The sequence below is a fragment of the Cnephaeus nilssonii genome, assembly GCF_951640355.1.
Source record: "Cnephaeus nilssonii genome assembly, chromosome: 4".
NCBI lineage: Eukaryota > Metazoa > Chordata > Mammalia > Chiroptera > Vespertilionidae > Cnephaeus > Cnephaeus nilssonii.
The window spans coordinates 10,325,365-10,350,579 of NC_137075.1; the positions used below are offsets into that span (position 1 = coordinate 10,325,365).

Genomic DNA, 25,215 nt, shown 5'->3' on the forward strand with positions numbered 1-25,215 from the left:
TCAGGGTGGGCTAGAAGAGGTCAATGGGGCAGGGAGGGAAATAAGGACTTATATAATATTTTCAACAATAAATTTTAAAAAAAAAAGGCACAGCTCAAATTAAAAAGCAAACAAATACTATCTTAATGACTTCTAATGTTAAAAATATGGGGTTATAATAATTTTAAAATATACACAATGTTGTCCTAAATTAAATAAGTTTATAAGTGTTGATTGGAAGAATTCTAAGATGGCCTCCAAAGATCCCTATCCCTGATGTTATTCCCTGTATAATTCACTCCCTTTTAGTGTTACCTATGACTTGCTTCTAGCCAATAGAATATCACAAAGTGGTGATATACCACTGCCTTTATTTGATTGCATTAGCTAAAGTGACAAGATGTCACTCCTGTGATTGTGTTATCCTATATAATAAAGAGGTAGTATGCAAATTGATCATCACACCCTCACACAAGATGGCCATCCCCACGTGGTCACAAGATGACTGCCAAAAGATGGCTGGCAGGAGAGGATAGTTGAGGGCAACCAGGCCTGTAGAGGAGGGCATTTGGGGGCAACCAGGCCTGCAGGGAAGGGCAGTTGGGGGGGGACCGGACTGGCAGGGGAGGGCAGTTAGGGGTAACCAGGCCTGCAGGGGAGGGCAGGTAGGGGATACCAGGCCTGCAAAGGAGGGAAGTTGGCGGGGGGTGGGGGGGTGGGGGGGTGGGGCAGGCCTGCAGGGGAGGGCAGTTAGGAACAACCAGGTCAGCAAGGGAGAGCTGTTGTGAGTAATTGGGCCAGCAGGGCAGCAGTTAGCCATTGATCAGGCTGGTAGGGGCATGGTTAGGGGGTGATCAGGCTGCCAGGCTGAAGCAGTTAGGGGCAATCAGGTAGGCAGGCAGGCGAGTGGTTGGGAGCCAGCAGTCCTTGATTGTGAGGAGGATGTCCAACTGCTAGTTTAGGCCTGATCCCTGATTGGAGAGGGTACAGGCTGGGCTGAGGGACACACACCCCAGTGCACAAATTTCATGCACTGGGCCTTTAGTCTATAGATATGTATAAAAAGCCAGTGACCAAAATGCCATAATGACCAGAACGACTGGTCGCTATGACACCCATTGTGGCCAGTGAACTGGCCCAATCAGGGGGTGGGGCTGGCTGGCCAACTCCTTCGGCCCCTCCCCACAGCGAGCCTCACCCCTGATCAGCCTCTCCCACCCCAATTGAGGGGAGGGTGGTCTGCCAACCTCCTGCAGCCCCTCCCCCTACAGCCCCACCCCCAATGGGCCCCCACCACCCTGATTGGCCTGGAGCCCCCCCAGGCTGACCCTGCCCTTGATCATCCCCCCACTTCAATAGAGGGAGGGGTCAGCTGGCCAACATCCTGCAGGCCCTCCCCCCACCCAGCCCCATCCAAGATCAGCCACCCATCCCAATCAGGTGCAGGGCCAGCTGGCCAACCACCCATGGCCTCTCCCTCAACCTGGCCCCACCCCAGATCAGCCCCCAACCCTAATCAGGGGCAGGGCCAGCCAGCCAACCACCTGCAGTCCCTCCCCACAGCCAGCCAACCTCCCACCATCTCCTCCCGACAGGCCTAGCCCCAATTCACCCTGGTTGGGACTGAGCCGGCAGGACCCCACCTGTGCATGAATTCATGCACTGGGCCTCTAGTATTATATAAAACTGCTTTGGCAAACATGACAGACTCTTGGATGGTCTGAAGAAAATAGTTGCTATGATGTAAACTGCCTATGAATATGGTCATGTGACTGGGTGTCTCAGTTCTATGAGTGCAAGAAACTGAAGTTTGCCACATCCATTTGAACTAGGAAGAAGACCCCAAGTTATAGAATGAAATAGAGCCTAGTCAATACCTGCATCTCAGCTTGGTAAGTCCTTGAGCATAAGACACAACTAAGTCATGCTCAGGCTCCTAACCCTCTTAAAACATGAACATGGGAAAATAAACGTTGTTTTAAGTTGCAAAATTTGTGGTAACATGTTATGCAGGAATAGAAAACTAATGCCATAAAATTCTACATTCAATAGCACAAGCAGTGCTTTTATATCCTTCCCAAATTTATAATATCTGATTATTAAATCATTCAGGCACATTCTGTGAGAAAATAAACTTTAGTCACTCACTAAAATGGGTGGTATGATGCTCTGATGGTTATTTAGAAGCTATACTGCAGAAAAAGAAAATATTCCAAAGTGAAGGTAAAATAAAGGATTACTTGTACTCCTTTTATTACATCACATAGAAAAGAGTGGGCTATATAATTTACTATTTCTAGATACATTTTTTATTTTTTTCATATCACTTTTACATTATTTTGAGACAGATAGGGCAGCTGTTGTTTTATCTACCCTGCTAATGGAAAATATGAAGTTTAAGTACATGAAAGGGATTTGTCCAACAGTGTGGTGATTGTGGGGTGAGAGCTGCGGGGAAGGTAATGAGATGGGAAAAACAAAATAAAGACAGAAACAGGGCTCAGCACATCCATGACTCCTGCACTGCCTCACACCCACCTCTGCAAGGATGACTGAGCTCTGGTGACATCCTAGCTAAAGCCCTTTTCTCTCTTGCTGAGCTAACGAAAGCAACCTGAGATTTTAGGAGGTGGACCAAGAATTGGAGAGGCACCCGCCGAGCTGTTTGCCAGATAAAAAATACAGGATTCCGCCCTAACCGGTTTGGCTCAGTGGATAGAGCGTCAGCCTGCGGACTGAAAGGTCCCAGGTTCGATTCTGGTCAAGGGCATGTACCTTGGTTGTGGGCACATCCCCAGTAGGAGGTGTTGCAGGAGGCAGCTGATCGATGTTTCTCTCTCATCGATGTTTCTAACTCTCTATCCCTGTCCCTTCCTCTCTGTAAAAAATCAATAAAATATATATTTTTTAAAAAAATACAGGATTCCAGTAAAATGTGAATTTCATTTTGTTTTTTTATTTTATGGTTTTGTTGTTCCTCTCCTCACTTGTTCTCTTCTTCTACTAATAGCTTAATTAGTTTCACTCACGAGACACAGGCCTATCTGCTCTCTACTCTATTCTCTTTTTCCAAAAACATATATGTATAGATAGATAGATTAAAGAAAGGGGAAATTTTTATTTTTTATATATTAAATTTTTCTTTTATATGTATAGACTTAATATATATCTTTTAACTATTATTATTATTAATTATAATTATTATTTAATTATTTTAATTGAGTATTTTGTTTTTTACTTTTCTTCTTATACACTCACTAGAGGCCCAGTGCACGAAATTCGTGCACGGGGGTAGCGGGGAGGGTGTCCCTCAGCCTGGCCTGCACCCTCTCCAATCTGGGATCCCTCATGGATAACCAGCAGTTGGACATCCCTCTCACAATTCAGAACTGCTGGCTCCTAACCGCTCACCTGCCTGCCTGATTGCCCCTAATTGCTTCTGCCTACCAGCCTGATTGTCCCTAACTGCTCCCCTGCTGGCTTGATTGCCCCTAACCACCTCTGCCTTGGCCCGCACCTGGTACCCAGGATTCCCTCCTCCAGCTGACCACAGGCACCCAGGATCTGGGCTTCCCTCCCTTTGGTCAGCCATAGGCACCCAGGCTGGCTGCAGCCTCAGGGGATGGTGGACAGGGGGCTTCGCCTGTGCTGCAGCTGCAAGTGCTGGCACCCAGGACCGCAGGGTGGGCGGCTTCTCCATCTACCAGGCTGTAGCCAGCTGCAGGTGCTGGCATCTGGACCGCAGGGTGGGCAGCTTCACTGTCTCCCAGGCCACAGCCAGCCGCAGTTACTGATGCCCAGGACCGCAGGGTGGGTGGCTTCTCTGTCTCCCAGGCCACAGCCAGCCGCAGGTGCTGGTGCCCAGGACTGCAGGGTGGGCGGCTTCTCTGTCTCCCAGGCCACAGCCAGCTGCAGGTACTGGTGCCCAGGACCGCAGGGCAGGCGGCTTCTTCATCTCTCGGGCTGCAGTCAGCCTCAGGCACTGGCACCTGGTTTCTTGTCTCCCCCAGGACATGGGGTGAACCACTTCTCCAGCTGGCTGAGGCCTGAGATCACGGGGCAGGCAGCTTCTTGGTCTCCGTGGCTGCAGCCAGCCTCAGGCGCTGGGGCCCGGTTTTTCCGTCTCCCCAGGACGTGGGGCGGGCAGACCTGAGGCTTCTGAGGCTGGCTGCAGCCTGGGATCATGGGGCGGGCAGCTTCTTCCTCTCCCGGCCGCACCCAGCCTCAGACGCAGGGCCTGGTTTCTCCATTTCCCCAGGGCATTGGGCAGGCGGACCTGAGGCTTCTGAGGCTGGCTGCAGCCAGGGATCATGGGGCAGGCGGCTTCTTGGTCTCCGTGGCTGCAGCCAGCCTCAGGCTCTGGCGCCTGACTTCTCCCAGAGACCGGGAGATGCTGGGGGGCAGGGCTGCCGCCATATTTTCAGTTTAATTGCATACTCACGCTGATTGGATGGTGGGCATGGCTGGGCGTGGCTGGTGGGTGTGGCTTTGTGAGTGTAGCGGAGTGATGATTTGCATACTACTCTATTATTAGATAGGATTCTCTTTCTGCCTCCTCTATACTGAATCATGTCCATTCCCCAATTCATTCAATTCCTTTACCTAAACTTCTGGAAATAAGCTCTGCCTCTTCAGATTCAGCTCCCCTCCTTTTTTTCTGGGTGTTTGTTGTTTAAATTTTTTGGCTTAGTTGTTGGTTTTGTGGAGTTTTCTCCCCATATATGTATATTTTACACCTTCCTTTTCCTTCTTTTTCCTTTCTCTCTTATATTTTTTTCCTTTTCTCAATATCATTTTTGTACTCTTTTCTCTCCCCTAATTTTCTTTTCTCTGGTAGTCACCTTTATTTGGGGTTGTTGGTGGTGTGAATACATTCGTGTTTTATTCCCTCTGTGTCGTTCCTTGTCAAGTTGTATTTTGTGCTTTTTGATCAAATGGTAGAGAGTGGGCCACATAACAAGACACCTTGAGAAGAGCAAAAATGGGGAGACAAAATAATAGCCCCCATATGTAAGAAAAGGGGGAATCACCGGAAATAGGAAGTAAACAAAATGGAGGCAAGCGATTTGTCAGAGAAAGAATTCAGAGCAATGGATATAACGTATGCTGAAAAGGATAGAAGACAAATTCAACAACATGTGTAAGAATAAATAGGAAATGAAGAACTAAGAAGAAATAAAGAATGACATATCTGCAATAAAGAACAAAATAGAATGAATCAACAGTAGACTAGAAGAAGCCTCCTTCTAGCATCAGTGAGCTAGAAGACAAGGTAGGAAAAAACACCCAAGCAGAGCAGCAACTGGGAAAAAAAAAAAACTGAAAAAAAACAGGAGGAGAGCCTAAGAGAGCTTTGGGACAACACGAAACAAAACAACATCCACATAATAGGGTGCTAGAAGGAGAGGAAACTAAGAAAGGAATAAAAAAACTGTTCAAATAAATAATGTCAGAAAACTTCCCTGATATTGGGAAGAAAAAACACAAGTCCGAGAAGTTCACAGAGTCCCTGTGGACAAAAGGGGCCACATGCTAACCTGGCATGCTCAGGGGAGGCCTGCATGGTAGTCTTGCAAACTCAGAGACCTAAAATAACCACAAACAATGGTCTGAAAATTAAATATTTAACTACAAATAGATTTTAGTGGGTAGTCATGTCTGAGGCCAGTATTTTCCATGATAAAGATCAACTTAGATCTTCACTGAGCCCATTTATCTTTTTGCCTCTAAGATAACATATCTGCAAAATATATGGGTAACTTGTAACTTCCCTTTTTTCTGGACCCCTCAAGGCACAACAAATGGCACCAGGACATTCCCTCATTGTTATTATTACCAAGTTAATTGTCAACTATTAATTATGTAAAACTATCCTATATTCATCTATGTAAAAGAAGCATATGTCCATCATTCCACTTTTTACCCTATCCCAGAGGTTTCCCTGCTTTGCTTTATTCCACTTCCTTAATCTATCACCAATGGATTTCATGTAACCCATCTATGTCCCTTTCCTTTGACTGCAATGTATAAATACAGATGTAACCCGCCATTCTCCGGAGCATTATCTCAATTCGTTGAGGTTCTACTTCCCGGCATATGTCAACAGTTTGGCTCAAATAAACTCACAAAATTCTTTACAGGTTTCAATGTGTTTTCTTTTTCTTTTTTTTTAATATGTTAACATCCCTAACAAGATAAACGCAAAAAGACTGAAACCAAGACACATTATAAGTAAATTGGCAAACACCAATGACAAAGTAAGAATCTTAAAGGTGGCCTGAGAGAGACAGAAAGTTACCTATAAGGTATCTCCCATTAGACTCAACAGAAGCACATCAGGCCAGAAGGAAACTGAATGTAATATACAAAGTGATGCAAAGCAAGGTACTGAATACAAGAATACTCTACCCAGCAAAGCTACCATTCAAAATTGAAAGGGAAAGCAGGAGCTTTGTAATCAAAAAAGGGATAAGGAAGTTTATAACCACCAAACCAGCAATGGAAGAAATGCTAACAAAATGCTGTAAAAATAAGAAATAGGAAGTGGAAAAGGAACACAGGCATAAAGAATAAAAATGGCAACAAACAAGTACCTGTCAATAATAACCTTAAATATAAATGGATTAACACTCAAATCAAAAGACATAGGATAGCTGAATAAATAAGAAAACATGACCCATACATCTGCTGACTACAAGAGGCCCACCTCAAAAAAAAAAAAGATTCATACAGACTGATAGTAAAGGATGGGAAAATATTTTTCAGATGAATGGAAATGAAAAAAAGCTGGGGTAGCAATACTTAAATCTGACAAATTAGACCTGAGAGTGAATGTATAACAAGAGATAAGGAAGGACACTTCATAATACTAAAAAAAGCAATTCAACAAGAAGATATAACTCTGGTAAACATATATTCACCCAATACAGGAGAACCCAAATACATTAAAAAAAAACTTCCAAAAGATATCAAGAGAAAGATCAACAGCAATGCAGTCATAATAGAGGACTTTAATACCACATTGACACCATTGGATAAATCCTCTAAACAAAAAATCAGCAAAGAAACCAATCCTAAATGACTCACTAGATCACATAGATTTAATTAACATCTTTAGAACATTTCACCCCAAAGCTACAAAATATACATTCTTCTCAAGTGCACATGGGACATTTTCAAAGATAGATCACATATTGGGACACAGGCAAAGTCTCTTCAGATTCAAGAAGATAGAAAACGTATCAAAAATCTTCTCAGATCACAATAGCATAAAATTAGAAGTCAACTACAATTAAAACAATGAAAAGAAATCAAACACTTGGAGGCTAAATAGAATTTTATTAAACAATAATTGGGTTACCAAAGAAATCAAAGAAGAAATAAAAAGAATCCTGGTAAAAATGACAATGAAAACACAACAATCCAAAACCCATGGGACATAGTGAAAGCAGACTTCAGAGGGAATTCATAGCTCTACAGGCCTGCCTCAAAAAAACAAGAAAAAATTGTAATAAATTATCTACCCTATAACTCAAAGAATTATGAAAAGTGCAACAAGAAAATCCCAGTGTAAGCAGAAGGAAGGAAATAAAAAAGATCCAAGTGGAAATAAATGACATAGAGACACACACAAAAAAAAAACACATACAAACGATCAATAAAACCAAGAGCTTATTTTTGAAAAGATAAACCTCTAGCCAGGCTCACCAAGAAGCAAAGAGAGAAGACCCAAATAAACAAAATAAAAAGTGAAAGAGGTGAAGTAACAACCAATCCCACAGAAATAAAAAATTTTATGAAAAAGTACTATAAACAACTCTATTCCAGCGAAATGGACAACATAGTTGAAATGGACATATTCTTAGAAAAATACAAGATTCCAACACTGAATCAGGAAGAATAAAAAATCTGAATAGGCTGATAACTACTGAGGAAATTGAAACAGTAATCAAACATCTTTCAGCAAACAAAAGCCCTGGTCCGGATGGTTTTACAAGGGAGTTCTATCAAGCATTCAAAGAAAAACTAAAACCTATTCTCCTCAGATTACTCCAAAAATTGAAGAGGAAGACACACTTCCAAGCTCTTTCTATCAAGACAGCATTACCCTAACTTCAAAACCAGATAAAGACACCACAAAAAAAAAAGAGAACTACAGGCCAATATTCTTGATATACATAGATGATAAAATCCTCAAAAAAATTCTAGCAAATCAGATCCAGCAATACATTAGAAAGAACATACACCATGACCAAGTGGAATTTATTCTGGGGATGCAAGGATGGTACAATATCCGAAAACCAATAAATGTGATACATCACATAAACAAATGGAGAGAGAAAAATCACATATTCATATCAATCAATGCAGAAAAAGCATTTGACAAAATCCAACACCCTTTCTTGATAAAAAATCATCAGCAAAGTGGGAATAGAGGGATCACACCTTTATACAATAAAAGCCTTATATGACAAACCTACAGACAACATCATACTCAATGGGAAAAAACTAAATCCATTTTCCCTAAGAACAGGAACAAGACAAGGAGGCCCACATTCACCACTCCTGTTCAATATACTACTGGAAGTGCTAGCCATAGCAATCAGACAAGAAGAAGAAATAAAAGTCATCCAATTTGGAAAAGAAGAAGTAAAACTGTCATTATTTGCAGATGACATAATACTGTACATAGAAAACCCTAAAGACACCATCAAAAAAACTACTAGACTTAATTATTGAATTCATCAATATAGCAGGATACAAAATTAACACCCAGAAATCTATGGTTTTTTTATACACCAATAATAAATACAGAGAAAAAGAAACTACAAACACAATCCCATTTACTATTGCACCAAAAAAATTTAAGATACCTAGGAATAAACTTAACTAAGAGGTAAAAGACCTGTACTCAGAAAACTACAGGACATTGAAAAAAGAGATAGAGGAAGACATAAACAAATGGAAGAATGTGTTCATGGATTGGTAGAATCAACATCATTAAAAACACCCATACTACCCAAAGCAATTTATAGATTCAATGCAATCCCCAATAAATACCAATGGCAAATTTCACAGACCAAGAACAAATGCTCCAAAAATTCATCTGGAATAAAAAAAGACCATGAGTAGCCATAGCAATCCTGAGAAAAAAGTACAATGTTGGAGGGATCACAATACCAGATATCAAGCTATATTACCAAGCCATGGTTCTCAAAACTGCCTGGTACTGGCACAAGAACAGACATATTGGCCAATGGAACAGAACAGACAACCCAGAAATAGACCCAAGCCATTATGCTCAATTAATATTTGACAAAGGAGGCAAGAGCATACACAGGAGTCAAGACAGTCTCTTCAATAAATGGTGCTGGAAAAATTGGTCAAATACATGCAAAAAAATGAAACTAGACCACCAACTTACACCATACACAAAAACAAACACAAAATGGTTAAAGGACTTAAATATAAGACAGGAAACCATGAAAAACTTGGAAGATTCCATAGGCATCAAAATATCAGACATATGTCATAGCAACATCTTTACTGATACAGCCCTAGGGCAATGGAAACTAAAGAGAAAATAAACAAATGGGACTACATCAAAATAAAAAGCTTTTGCACAGCAAGAGAAACCATCAACAAAACAACAAGAAAGCCCACTGCATGGGAGAACATATTTTCCAATGCTATTTCAGATAAGGTTTTAATCTCCAATATTTACAAGGAACTCATACAACTTAACAAAAGGAAAATAAACAATCTAGTAAAAAATGGGCAAAGGACCTAAATAGACACTTTCTAAAAAGGACATACAGAAGGCCAAGAGACATATGAAAACATGCTCAAAGTCACTAATCATCAGAGAGATGCAAATCAAAACAGCACTGAGGTGCCATCTCACACCTGTCAGAATGGCTATCATCAATAAATCGACAAACAAGTGATGGAAAGTATGTGGAGAAAAAAGGAACCCTCATGCACTGCTGGTGGGAATGCAGACTGGTGCAGCCACTGTGGAAAACAGTATGGCATTTCCTTACAAAGTTAAAAATGGGACTCCCATTTGACACAGTGATCCCACTTCTAGGACTATATCCCAAGAAACCAGATGCACCAATCAGAAAGGATATATGCACCCCTATATGTTCATAGCAGCACAATTTACAATAACTAAGATTTGAAACCAGCCTAAATGCCCATCAGAAGATAAGTGGATTAAAAAACTGTGGTACATCTCTACAATGGAATACTATGCTGCTATAAAAAAGAAGGAACTTTTACCATTTGCAACAGCATGAATGGAACTGGAGAGCATTATGCTAAACAAAACAAGCCAGTCAGAGAAAGATAAATATCACATGATCTCACTCATATAATGGGATATAATGATCAACATAAACTGATAAACAAAAGTAAATCTAGAGACAAGGTTCAGGGGACGGTGGTGTTAGAGATCAACCAAAGGACTTGTATGCATGCATATTAGCATAACCAATGGACACAGACAGTGGGGATGAGGGACCTACCCTCAAGGGTGGGAGTAGTGGGAGGGTCAATTGGGGAAAAAGGAGACATATGTAATACTTTTAGCTATACTAGTGGCCCGGTGCACCAAAATCATGCACATTAAAAGGGAATTAGAGGAAATATTTTAATATTGCTATTTGCCCTTTCTCTATAATAGAAGTATCAGAGATGAAAGAAAATTAGTAAAATGTATATGAAAATCTCCCTCCTGTAAGTCTGGGGCATGCCGCCAGCACCTAAAGTCAAGTTCCCACCCACACCCACACGTGCTGCAAAAACACAGGAGACCCAGACTCAGCTGGCCCCACACTCACTGGGTAAGACCCAGACCCAGCAGGCCCCATTCCGTCAAGCCCCTCCAGGTGGGGGCCACACCTTCAGGTTCCCCAGCCCAGAGCCGGGCAGGGGGCGCAGCCTCAGGTCCCCCATCCCAGCACCTGGCTGGGGGGCATGGCCTGAAGCCCCCCATCAAGTCTGCCGGGTGAGGATTGCAGCCTCAGGTCCCGTCAAGCCCCACCTGGTGGGGAATGAAGCTTCAGGTCCCTCGGCACAGCCTCAGGTCCCCCAGCCCAGTGCTGAAGCAGGGGGGCGCAGCCTGAGGTCCCTTGTCAATCCATTCCAGGCTGGGGTGCAGCCTGAGGTCCCCCACTCCAGCCAGGCGCCATGCAGCCTCAGGTCCCTGTTGTTTGGTCGTTATGTTACAATGTCCTGGCAAATTTGCATATCCCTCTATTATTAGTATAGATATCCTATATACTAAAAGGGTAATATCCAAATTAACCCTAATGGCGGAACAACCGGTCGCTATGACACGCACTGACCACCCGGGGGCAGACATTCAATGCAGGAGCTGCCCTCTGGTGGTCAGTGGACTCCCACAGGGGGGCTCTACTCAGCCACTAGCCAGGCTGATGGCTGTGAGCTCTGCAGTGATGGCGGGAGCCTCTCCCACATCCTCTGCGGCGCTAAGGATGTCCGTCAGTTGGACATCCCCCAAGGGCTCCTGGGCTGCCAGAGGGAGTCTGACTGCCAGCTTAGGCCCATTCCCCAGGGGTACAGGTCTAAGCCAGCAGGTGCACATCCTCCAAGGGGTCCTGGACTGTGATCCCCCAAGTGTACGAATTTTCATGCATTGGGCTACTAGTATCTATACTAATAAAAGGGCAATATGCTAATTAGACTGGACAGTTTTCAGACATCCATCCAGACATCCTTCCAGACAAAGCCATAGTGGTGGGGGCCGAGGCAGTGTCACTTAGGGGTGACCAGGTTGGCAGGAGAGGGCAGTTTGTGGCAACCAGGTCAGCAGGGTAGGGCAGTTAGGGGTGTCCAGGCCGGCAGGCAGAGGTAGTTAAGGGTGATTAGGCAGGCAAGCAGAGTAGTTAGAGGTGATGAGGCAGGCAGGCAGGTGAGTGGTTAGGTGTCTGCAGTACTGGATTGTGAGAGGGGTGCCAGATTGGAGAGGATGCAACCCAGGCTGAGGGAACACCCCCCCACCCCCATACATGAATTTCATGCACCGGGCATCTAATAGATATATAAAGACAAAAACTGATGCATGATATATCTTTCTAAGAGCAAACCTATCATTATCTATAACTAGGGACCCGTTGCAGGAATATTTCCTGCAAGACTTCTGGCGGTGGGCTTCCCTCCCGCCCCCCCACCTCTCCTGCTCCGGCGGGCGGGGCGGGCTGAACGGGTGGGGCACCTCCCGCCCGTCCCTGCCACCCAACCCAGCCCACCTCACCCCGCACTCCCAACCCTCTGCACCTGCTGACGCAGCTGCCTCTGTGGCCATGCACTGCTGCCACCTCTGATCACTCCGACCCGCCACGTACGCTGCCGCCTCCTCAGCCCCGCGCGCTGCTGCTGCGCGCCCCACCACGCGACACCCGCCTCGCCATGCCCCACCCGCAGCCACCACCGCCTCCGAGGCCACAGCAGCCTCGCACACCGCCCGCCATGCCCCGCCTGCCGCCTCCACTGCGCGCCCCGCCCACCGCCGCTGCCACCACCACTGTGGCTGCGTCGCCACCACTCACACTGCCCGCCACCACCTCAGAGGCCACCATGGCCGCGTGCTCCACAGCTGCGCCACCGCCCACCCGCGCAGCCGCCATGCTTTCTGCTTTCTTCACTCCTCCCTCCCTCAGCATATGCAAATTAACCGCCATCTTGTGCACTCTGATTGGCTGTGGGCATAGCAAAGGTACGGTCAATTTGCATATTACTGTTTTATTAGGATAGATAATAAAAGCATAATATGCAAATCTACCAAAAGACCAAACAGCAGAATGTCCTTCTGGACGACCACGCTATGACATGCACTGGTGTCAGGCTACCCAAGGTAAGTTCAATGCAAATGGTTGGGGGCCCCATCATTGCCCCACAATCACCCCACAGAGTGAGCCCCAGTCTACCCTCCCAGAGGCAATTGATTGGGGGGCTCAGCAATCGATCTATCGCCCCAAAGAGGGAAGCCTAAGCCACAAACCATGGGGTGGTTGATGGGGGTGGAGGCTCCATGATCACCTCAAAGAGAGAGGCCCAGGCTACCCTTTGCATGGCGGAGCTCCGGCCAGGTGGACAAGGCCTCCATCTGCGGGGTGATCGATTATGAAGCCCTGCAATCAATCATCCCACAGAAGGAGTCCCAGGCCTGCGAAGCGATTGCACCCCATGCCTGTTGCCCACAGAAGGAGGTGACCAGTGGCAGGGGAGGTGGGGCAGTGCCTCACAGATGGCCAGCAGTGGCAGCAGCGGTGCCAGCAGCTGGGGGAAGGAAAGCCCAATAGGCCCTGATCACCGGCCAGTCCTAGAAAACATACCCGAGGGGTCCCAGATTGTGAGAGGGCACAGGCGGGGCTGAGGGACAACTCCCCTCCACCCCGTGCATGAATTTCATGCACTGGGCCTCTAATTAATATTTTCTTAGGTCCAGAAAAAAAGGGACTTGTCTAATGCCACATAACTAGTAAGTCCTTGTTGACTACCAATATGATATTCTTTCCTTCATGATATTGCCTGTGTTGAGAAAACCATAATTTTCATAACCTTGACAATAAACATGCCTAGATTTACCATTTTATTTTGTGAAACTTGAGAAGAGTCAACCAACAAGAAAGACATATCTTAGAGAGAACTTCAGTACACACATATACACAGATAGATATAGACACTTATATTCATATGCATCCTAATACTATCTATACATATAATTATCAGAGCACTTATTTATCAAATTTAGAGGCATAAAGAGAGTGTATTACCTGGGCTTTAAGGAACTCTTCTGTTTTAGGCTCTTTGGCTGGAGACTTTTTCCTGTAATTAAAAAATGTTTTAAAATATATCATGATATTTTTAATTACACAGCTAATTTTTAAATGTTTAAATCCTTATAAAAATGAAAATCTTATAAAGAAATTTATGTATTTTTAAAAGCCATAAAATCCACATAGGTTAAATGATAAATAATTAAATAACATTTCTCAAACTAACTTCTCATTACTATGATTAAAATATGGAAAGATGAGATAGGGCAAGGAATTTCAAAGTACATTGGTCCATTTTTTCCCTCTGGTCATTTGTCCAATGAATTTCTTTATAGATTTTTTGGAGCTATATAAACATGAAATTCATAATTTCTTTTTAAACTATATATTTATATTTGGGTTTGACCAAGCCAATTTAAATGCTAAAGTTATTTTATTTTATTAAAGAGGTTATTCACTTAATAAAACCAGTTTATAAAATCCATATACATTAAAATATAGGTAATTGTTTTTATAAAATAAGTACAATGAAGAAGTTCTGTAAATCCCTGGCTGGGTGGCTCAGGTGGATGGAATATCTTCCCATACACCAAAAGGTTGTGGGTTTGATCCCCAGTCAGGGCATGTATGGGAGGCAACTGATTGATGTTTCTCTCTCACGTTAATGTTTCTCTCTATTTCTCCCCATTTCTCCAGTCCTCTCTCTTTAAAATCAATTTAAAAATATATCCTCGGGTGAGAATTAAAAAAAAGAAAAACAAGAATTTCAGTTAAAAATAAAAAAGCATATGCCGAAACCGGTTTGGCTCAGTGGATAGAGCATCGGCCTGCGGACTGAGGGGTCCCGGGTTCGATTCCGGTCAGGGGCATGTACCTTGGTTGCGGGCGCATCCCCAGTGGGGGGTGTGCAGAAGGCAGCTGATCGATGTTTCTCTCTCATCGATGTTTCTAACTATCCCTCTCTCTTCCTCTCTGTAAAAAATCAATAAAATATATTTTAAAAAAATAAAAAAATAAAAAAGCATAGGCCAGACTAGGGAGTTAATGTACAAATTACAAATCATTAGCTAACCCATCAAGGACACAATGTAAATTCTTTTCCCTAAAATTATTTACAAATTTAATTCTGCCTGCCTGTTCCTAAATGTCTTGTGATTCATTCTCCTCCTCTTTAGTTCATGCTTCCCTTATCAGCTTTCTCCCACAATCATATTCTTATTTGCTTATAAAACTATATATACTAATGCACCATTAACAATAAGGATACATTCTGAAAAATCCATTGTTATGTGATTTTATTATTGTACAAACATCAGAGAGTACACACTGACACAAACATAGATGGTATAGCCAACTACACACCTAGGCCTATTGCTCCTGGGCTACAAACCTGTACAGCATGTTACTGTGCTGAATACTGTACACAGTTGTAACACAATGGTACTTGTGTACCTAAATATAGAAAAGGTACAGTAAAAATATAGTATAAAAATTTACAATGGTACACCCGTGTGGGGCACTGATCATAATGTAGCTTGGAGAACTGGGTAAGTGAGTGAGTGAGTGGTGATTGAACATGAGGCCTAGAACATTACTGTACAATACTGTAGATTTTATAAACACTATACTTATGCTACATGAAACTTATAAATAACATGAGATTAAATAATGCACAAGAGAAAATTATGCAATTAAGAGACACAGTAACATGAATATATATGAGGTTGCTTCTAGCATAACATGACATATTGTTTTACAGTAAACATTTTTTAAGTAGAAAGAGTACACTCTGAAATAACAATAAAAATTGTAAATACATAAACCAATAACATAGTTATTTATTATCATTATCAAGTACTAGAGGCCTGGTGCATGAAAATTCAGGAACAGGAGGGGGGTCCCTCAGCCTGGCCTGCTCCCTCTCAAAGTCTAGGAGCGCTTAGGGGCAGGAGGTGACCCAGCTATCAGGGGAAGGAGATGCCCCATCACACCTCTGCTGCTACCACTGCCAGCAGCACAAGCCTCAGCCGGTCCTGGTTACCTGAGCCTCGGGTGGCCATGGGTGGCTGGGCAGCTGACAGAGGGGCTTGCCTGCACCTTGGGCCAGCCCTGGATGGCCGGGTGGCTGAGGGGCCTGGGAGACTCCAGAGGCAGGCGCATGGAGCAGTTGGGCCTGCCTGGGGATGGGCCCAGCCTTGCCGCACACCTGCCACCCCAGTGGGGCTGAGGGGACTGGGCACTGCCATCTTGTGGCTGCGGGCACTGCCATCTTTGAGGGTGGGGCATTCAATTAGCATATCCCCTACTGATTGGCTGTGGGTGCTGCCATCTTTGAGGGTGGGGCAGTCAATTAGCATATCCCCTACTTATTGGCTGTGGGCGCCTTCATCTTTGAGGGTGGGGCAGTCAATTAGCATATCCCCTATTTATTGGCTGTGGGTGCCACCATCTTTGTGACAGTGTGAGGGTCAATTAGTATATTCCCTCTTTATTAGATAGGATGATGTACTGTACAAAGTTGTATATCCTATATTTTCATATAATTGGCAGTGCAATAGGTTATACCAGCAACACCTAAAACAGAGTAATGTGATGTGCTATGGCATTACAACATCTACAATGTCACCAGGTGATAGGAATTTTTCAGCTACATTAAAATATTTTGGACTAAAAAATATGTCGTCTGTTGTTGACCAATATGTTATTATAATACTAGTAGCCCGTTTGCACGAAGATTCGTGCAATAGACCTTCATTCACCTGGCTGCCTGCACCAGTTTTCTGCCGGCACCAGGGACCCAGGCCTTGGCTGTGGCCACCGCCTTCTGCCTTTTTCAGGGTCGGGGCTTGGCCCCGGGCGGTGGCCTTGGGCTCGGCGGCACCCAACATCCTTGCTAAGGATCGCAGGAGCCTACCCCCAGTGGTTTCCTGCGAATCGGTGCAGGCTCCCCGCTGGTGCCCAAGGCCCGGAAAGCCTCCGCCCCTGGGACCCCCGGGAGCGGCGGGAGGGGCCGGGTCACGCCCCCCCAGGTGGCCGATCGACCCGCAGACCCCCGGGAGGGGCGGGAGGGGCCTGGCCATGCCCCCCGGGTGGCCGATCACCCCCCGGGACCCCCGGGAGGGGCGGGAGGGGCAGGGCCACGCCCTCCCAGGTGGACGATCAACCCGGGGACCCCCGGGAGGGGCGGGAGGGGCGTGAGGGGCCCGGCCACGCCCCCCTAGGTGGCCGATCGCCCCAGGCATCCCCGGGAGTGGCGGCATGGGCCCGGCCACGCCCCCCCGGGGTGCCGATGGCCCCAGGCACCCCCGGGCGCTGCGGCATGGGCCCGGCCACGCCCCCCAGGGTGCCGATGGCCCCAGGCACCCCCGGGAGCTGCGGCATGGGCCCGGCCATGCACCCCCGGGGTGCCGATGGGCCCGGCCACATCCCCCGGGGTGCCGATCGCCCCAGGCACCCCTGGGAGCAGCGGCATGGGCCCGGCCACGCCCCCCCCGGGGTGCCGATGGGCCCGGCCACTGGGCACCGCCATCTTGATCTTCTCAACGGGGGATATGCCACCCGGAGTCCCGCCCCCAGCCTCCCGCTGGCCCAATCGTGGGCATAGCGGAGGTGCGGTCAATTTGCATATTTCTCTATTATAAGGTAAGATGGCTCATGCCTGTATTTGCTAATGTTATTTTTTAGTAAACCTATTAATAAGTTATATTTATATTACCTCAAATTGTATAAAATAAAAATGTAAATTAACAAGGAAAGAAAACTTTAGCATGTATCTTTATGTCTTACGCTTCTGAATCCTCAGATTTTTCTTTAGCTTTTTTCTTCTCCATTCTCATAGTTTTCTTTGTTCGCTCATATGTCGGCTTTGTTGTCTGTGTAATTTTACATAAGCCAGAAAACGTTAATGAGACAATAAATTATAGGGAAATATATGATAATAAACATTATTAAGATTTCCATTTTACTTTGAGAATCACTATACTATTTTTCAAGGAAATTATCTGAATAAAAGGAAAAAATTAATGATACATTCAGTAAGTTTATTATAGTGCTTTACATATGTAAGTTGTATATAAGTTAACACATATAAAAATAATTAAATTCTCCTGATAAATTATAGTCTGTTCTTCTATAATATGGCATACTTTCATAAAAACCACCTCACTTTGAAAAATCATGCAATATAAACTGCAGGATGTATGAGGAAATAAGATTAGGTGCACAGCACACAAAAAGTTGTCAGTGATACATTTTTTAAAATAGCAACCTGATAGAAAAATAAATACAGTTTTATACAGTTAAATAATTACAAAACATGTACTATGAAAAATATAGCTCTTAATCTTGAAAAAGACATGAAGTTAGTTTGTGGAAGTGAGTACTGAATAGGTTGCAACTTGTGAATCTTTATGCAGTGTTGGAAGGTTGGTTATCTGAAACTGAATGAAAAGTCGTAACACCAGATATGAACTGGTGTGGTACATTATATACATGGTGAACTAAGGTAGCTTACAGACACTCTTTTCTGCCTTTATCTGTACTTTTTGGAGATAAAATGAGCATAAAGCAAATGTAAAATTCACATTATGCTCAAATTGTTCAACCGTGTTCAAATTCGCATTTAAAACAAATATTATGGCACTACTGACTACATGTTTAAAAGTATTCTTGAACCACTACGTAGCACCAGATTATTTTATTCAATAAAGTAGAGAAAAATTAAACAATTAGATTACTGAAAATTTTAGATGTGCTTAATAAAGGAGAGCTATTAAAGTATTAGGTGGTCATTTCCTATTTCAGACAACAAATTCCAACAGATAACCAAATTCACAACAGTGGAAAAGTTCTCACAAATTAAACACAAAGTATAACAATTTATCATAAAATATTAAAAATAAATATAATAGGCGATCACTCCTGGAAGGCCGGTGCTGGCACAGAGACCACGCCATCTTGAGAAACAGAGCTGCTTGAGACTAGGATCCTTCCCTCAGCAAAACACAGTCGCATCTCAGACACAAACCAGGACCCTGCAGACACTGGGGACAAAGAACTGCAACCACAGCTTCAGACCAACAGACATCATGAATCCAGACTTCCGGGCCACAGATTTCTGTGAGACAAAGAGCCTATCCCCCTCCCCTCAGGCTAGCAGATAGCACCATAGTAACTGATAGACTCACACCTCACACAAGCCACAGCGCCCCTACAGGGAATTTGAGCTTGAGAGAGCACACACGGGCCTCAGAGCTGCTATTGGAATTTGAGAGACTAGAATCTGCTCTCTGCAACGCAATTGAGCGACCAAAGCCGAAGCCCACGCAGGGCAGCAGTGCCACCTGACTTGGATTCAGGGCAAGCACACAAGGAAGTCAGTTTTCCACAGTGCAGGCATGCCACAGAGCTATTGTGCAACCCAGTTCCGCATGGTGACCAGGACCCAAATTTTCCCGGCAAGAGGCAGCACTGAGCACCACCAACTTGACTCTATTTCTTACCATGTCTGCCTGGGATCCCTGACTCTCAGTGCATTCACACTAAGAGCTAGTGACTCCAATTCTTGGTTCATGCGCACATGGGGACCCAGATTCTCAGTGAGAAGCTGCACAGGAAACAGAGACTCTGATACTCAATTCTTGTTGCAGACACAGGAAAACTCTGACTCCTGGAATGCACTAGGGAACTCATTTTCGGCACATGCCAACAGTGTGGTGCAGGCAGGGTCCCTGATTCTAGGTGCGCACAAGAGACCACACTGAACACTGGGAACACAGACCCTGGACAAGCCTGGTTCCCACCAACCCACGGCAGCCACACATCCTAGTGTCTGAGCACTTCAGTGACACTCAGGTGGTGCGAAGTTACCACAGCACATGGCTCAGGTCCACGCAACTCGAAGTTTGAACCTTTTGGTGATAGTCAGAATGGGGAGACAACACAATCCCCAGAGGAAAGAAAATGAGGAGTCAACAAGAAAGGAAATTAGTAAAATTGAAGCATTCAACATGACCGAAAAAGAATTCAGAGTAATGGTCATGGTATTCATACATTGGATGGATGAGAAAATCAACAACCTGTGCAAGAATCAGGAAGAAATCAAAAGTGATATAGCTACAATCAAAACACCATGGAAAGTTTCAACAGTAGACTAGAAGAAGCAGACGACCAAATTAATGAGTTAGAAGATCAGGCACAGAAACAAGCTCAATCTGAACAGCAATTGGAGAAAAAAATTAAAAAGCAGAAGGAAAGCCTAAGGGACAACATGAAACAAAGTAACATACATATAATAGGGCTGCCAGAAGGACAAGAAGAGCAGCAAGGATTAGAAAAATCTATTTGAAGAAATAATAACAGAAAACGTCCTGGATATGGGGAAGAAAATAGTTACCCAAGTACAGAGAGTCCCAAGCAGGATCAACCCCAAAAGACCCACACCAAGACACGTCATAATTTCAATGGCAAATATAAACGACAAAGAGAGAATCTTAAAGGCAGCAAGAGAGAGACAGAGAGTTACTTACAAAGGAACCCCCATCAGATTACCAAATGATTTCTCAACATAAACACATAAAGCTAGAAGGGAATGGAAGGAGGTACACAAAGTGGTGCAAAGCAAAGGACTGAATCCAAAAATACTCTATCCAGCAAGACTATCAATCAAAATTGAAGGGGAAATCAGGAGCTTTGCAGACAAAAAAAGGCTAAGGGAATTTATCACCACCAAATTAGCAATGCAAGAAATTCTAAAGGGAATACTGTAAAAAGAAGAAATAAGCAGGTAAGAAGAAAAACAGACACAAAAATAGGTATGACTACAAAAAAATCCCTTTCAGTAATAACTTTAAAGGTAAATGGACTAAATGCTCCAATCAAAAGACATCAAGTGGCTGAATGGATAAAAAAAAAAAACACAACCCATATATATGCTGTCTACAAGAGACCCACCTCATAACAAGGGACTCACACAGATTGAAAGTGAATAGATGGAAAAATATCTTTCAGGCAAATGGAAATGAAAAACAAACAAACAAAAAAAAAACACAAACTGGGGTAGCAATACTTATAGCTGACAAAATGGACCTCAAAGTGAAGGCCATAACAAGAGATAACGAAGGCCACTTCATAATACTAAAAGGATCGATACAACAACAGGATATAACCCTGATAAACATATATGCACCCAACACAGGAGCACACAAATACATAACAAAACTCCTGGAAGTTATCAAGGGAGAGATTGACATCAATACAATAATAGTAGGGGACTTTAATACAGCACTGACATCACTGGATAAATCCTCCAGAAAAAAATCAGCAAAGAAACAGCAATCCTAAATGACTCACTAGATCAGATAGACTTAACTGAGACTTAACTGACATCTTCAGAACATTTCACCCAAAAGCCACAAAATATACGTTCTTCTCAAGTGCACATGGGACATTTTAAAAAATAGACCACATATTGGGTCACAAGAGAATTCTCCCCAAATTCCAGAAGATTGAAATCATACCAAGCATCTTCTCAGACCACAATGACATACAATTAGGAATAAACTACAATAAAAAGAATCCAAAAATCTCAAACACTTCGAAGTCAAATATCATGCTATTAAATAATGACTGGGTTACCAAAGTGATCAAAGAAGAAATTAAAAGCATCCTGAAAACTAATGACAACAAAAACACAACAATCCACAATCTATGGGACACAATAAAGGCAGTCATGAGAGGGAAGTTTATAGCTCTACAAGCCTACCTCAAAAAACAAGAAAAAATGGTAGTAAATCATCTAACTCTACAACTCAAAGAATTAGAAAGAGAGCAACAAGAAAAGTCCACAGTGAGCAGAAGGAAGGAGATAATAAAGATCAGAGCAGAAATAAATTACATAGAGACCAAAAAAATAATAAAAGATCAATGAAACCAAGATTTTTATCTTTGAAAGGATAAACAAGATTGATGAACCTCTAGCCAGGCTCACAAAGAAGCAAATAGAAAGGACTCAAATAAACAAAATCAGAAATGAGAGAGGTGAAATAACAACAGACCCCACAGAAATACAAAGGATTGTTTAAAAATACTATGAACAACACTACTCCAACAAACTAGACTACCTAGAGGAAATGGACATATTCCCAGAAAAATACAACCTTCCAAAACTCAATTGGGAAGATTATAAAAATCTCAATAGGCCGATAACTATGAAAGAAATTGAAGCAGTCATCAAAAAGCTCCCAGCACACAAAAGCCCGGGCCAGACGGCTTCATAGGGGAGTTATACCAAACATTCAAGGAAGAACTAAAACCTATCCTCCTCAGACTATTCCAAAAAATTCAAGAGGAAGGAACACTTCCAAGCTCAATCTATGAAGCCAGCATCACCCTAATACCATAACCAGATAAAGACAACACAATGAAAGAGAATTATAGGCCAATATCCCTAATGACATAGATTCCAAAATCCTCAACAAAATTCTAGCAAATCGGATCCAGCAGTGCATCAGAAAGATCATACATGACCAAGTAGGATTTATCCCAGAAATGCAAGGATGGTACAATATCCGCAAATCAATAAACAATATATCACATAAACAAATTGAGAGATAAAAATCACATAATCATATCAATTGACACAGAAAAGGCATTTGACAAAATCCAACACCCCTTCTGATCAAAACACTCAACAAGGTGGGAATAGAAGTATCATACCTCAACATAATAAAAGCCATATATGAAAAACCCACAGCCAACATCATACTCAATGGACAAAAACTAAAATGATTTCCCCTAAGAACAGGAATGAGACAGGGATGCCCACTCTCACCACTCCTGTTCAACATAGTACTGGAAGTACTAGCCATTGTGATCAGACAAAAAGAAGAAATAAAAGGCATTTAAATTGGAAAAGATTAAGTAAAACTGTCCTTATTTGCTGATGACATGATATTGTACATAGAAAACCCTAAAGACTCCATAAAAAAATATTAGACTTAATAAATGAATTTGGCAATGTAGCAGGATACAAAATTAATGCCAAGAAATCTATGGCATTTCTTTACACCAATAGTGAACTTATAGAAGGAGAGACTACAAAAGCAATCCCATTTATCACTGCACCAAAAAAAATTAAGATACCTAGGAATAAACTTAACCAAGGAAGTAAAAGACCTATATGTGGAAAACTACAGGACACTGAAAAAAGAGATAGAGGAAGACATAAATACATGGAAGAACATACTGTGTTCATGGAATGGTAGAATCAACATCATCAAAATGTCCATACTACCCAAAGCAATCTACAGATTCAATGCAATCCCCATTAAAATACCAATGGCATATTTCACAGACTTACAACGAACTTTCTAAAAATTCATCTGGAATAAAAAAGACCCTAAATAGCTGCAGCAATCCTGAGAAAGAAGAACAAAGTAGGAGGGATCTCAATACCATATATCAAGCTGTATTACAAAGCCACTGTTCTTAAAGCAGCCTGGTACTGGCACAAGAACAGACATATAGACCAATGGAATAGAATAGAGAACCCAGAAATCTACCCAAACCACTATGCCCAATTAATATATGACAAAGGAGGCATGAACATAAAATGGAGTCAAGATAGTCTCTTCCAACAAATGGTGTTGGGAAAATTGGACAGATACATGCAAAAAAAAAAGAAACTAGACCACCAACTCACACCATACACAAAAATAAACTCAAAATGGATAAAGGACTTAAACATAAGACATGAAACCATAAAAATACTAGAGGGAGGGAGGAAGGGCAAAATCTTTAAAGTACTCGAAGAAAAACATCAGCCTCGAATTCATTATCCAAAAGTAATATTTTTCAAATTTGAAGGCATAAAATTTGTTTTTTAGAAATCAAAAAGTTGAATGTATACATCACTAGCAAAATTGCACAACAATAAAGAAAATTATAAAAGAATCCTTTAAAGCAGAAAAAATGGTATCAGACATAAATAAGAAATACATAAATTAAAGATGAGCACCAGAAACCATAATTGCATGAGTAAATATAAAGACTGTTTTTCTTATTTATATCTCATTAAAAAGGCTTGTGCTTGGGGCTGGGGGTGGCAGGAGAGAGGTCTATGGGGTGAAAGGAGACTCATATAATACTTTAAACAATAAAGAATTTTTTAGAAAAGGTAATATTTTACAGAAAAACTAATAACAATGTGTTGTGCAATTTATATTATAAGTAGTAAGCCACATGATGTGTATGAAAACAATATCTCAAGGAAAAATGAAAACCTATTAATTTAAGGTTCATGTACGTGAAGTGATTTAATGTCACTTGAATATGACTGCATTCATTAAAAACAAGATGGTCAATCCTAAAGTAACCAATAAAGCAACCAACTGAGCAACCAATATAAAGTAATACAGATTTTTCTACCTGGAATTGGGGTGCTGTTATAATATACAACTAAACATTTTGTATGTGAATTTGTAATTGAGAAGAAGAATTTTGTGGAGCATAAAAAATATATTTAGAAAATTATGTAAAGAAGACTAGTCCCTTAATTTGATAAACAGGAGGGAGGGAGAGAAAGAGGAAGGTAGGAAAGGAGAGAGAGAGAGAGAGAGAGAGAGAGAGAGAGAGAGAGAGAGAGAGAGATTCCCCTTTAAAATTAGGAACAAATGAAAAATACCCGCTTTCATCATCTATTCAACACTATTATAGCCAGTGTAGCAATGCAATACAAATAAAGAGTAGAAAATATTAAAAATTAGAAAGCAAGAAAAGTTAGGTTATCATTATCCATAGCTTTGATTACGTAAGTAAGGAATAAAAATCTAATCATATGACAGTGTAACTAGATTTGTGGATGCAAATTCAACATACAAAAAAAAAGTATTGTACTTCTCTATCAACAGTTAAAAATATCTTTTAAAAGATAGCAATTAAAGTAGCATAAAAATATGAAGCACCTAATATTAAAAATGAGTGAAAGCTTAAGAAGAAAACAATAGGCATTTATCATTAAAATTAAAGAAAACCTTCAAAAATGGAAACATTTAATAACAAACAAAAAGATGTCTTGATATTCTAGATGTAAATATCTCCAATTTGATGTACAGATTCAGTGCAATGATAGAATTTGACATTAACTCTAAAATTTATATAAAAGTGCAAAAGCCAAAAATAAATAACTTCTTTTTAAATTAAATTTATTGGTGTGAAATCAGTGAATAAAATTGTATAGGTTTCAAGTGTACATTTTTATGATACATCATCTGTATATTACATTGTGTGCCCACCACCCAAAGTTAAACCTTCTTCTGCCACCATATATTTGAACCCCCTTTACCCTTTACTATCCCCTCTTATCACTGGTAACCACCACACTGTTGTCTGTGTCTGTGAGTTTTGGTTCACTTGTTTTCATCTGTTCATTTGT

General features: G+C 42.3%; 1 protein-coding gene across 1 annotated transcript in view; it reads right to left on the reverse strand.

Moving 5' to 3' along the window:
• LOC307097523 (coiled-coil domain-containing protein 7-like) overlaps positions 1–25,215 on the reverse strand; it is a gene marked incomplete at both ends in the record, with an annotated part of 279,504 nt that overhangs the window by 98,312 nt on the left and 155,977 nt on the right. The window contains 2 exons of the mRNA XM_079767665.1: positions 13,782–13,833; positions 17,571–17,656. Coding sequence (XP_079623791.1) covers positions 13,782–13,833; positions 17,571–17,656 — 138 coding nt within the window. The remainder of the gene's footprint in view (positions 1–13,781; positions 13,834–17,570; positions 17,657–25,215) is intronic.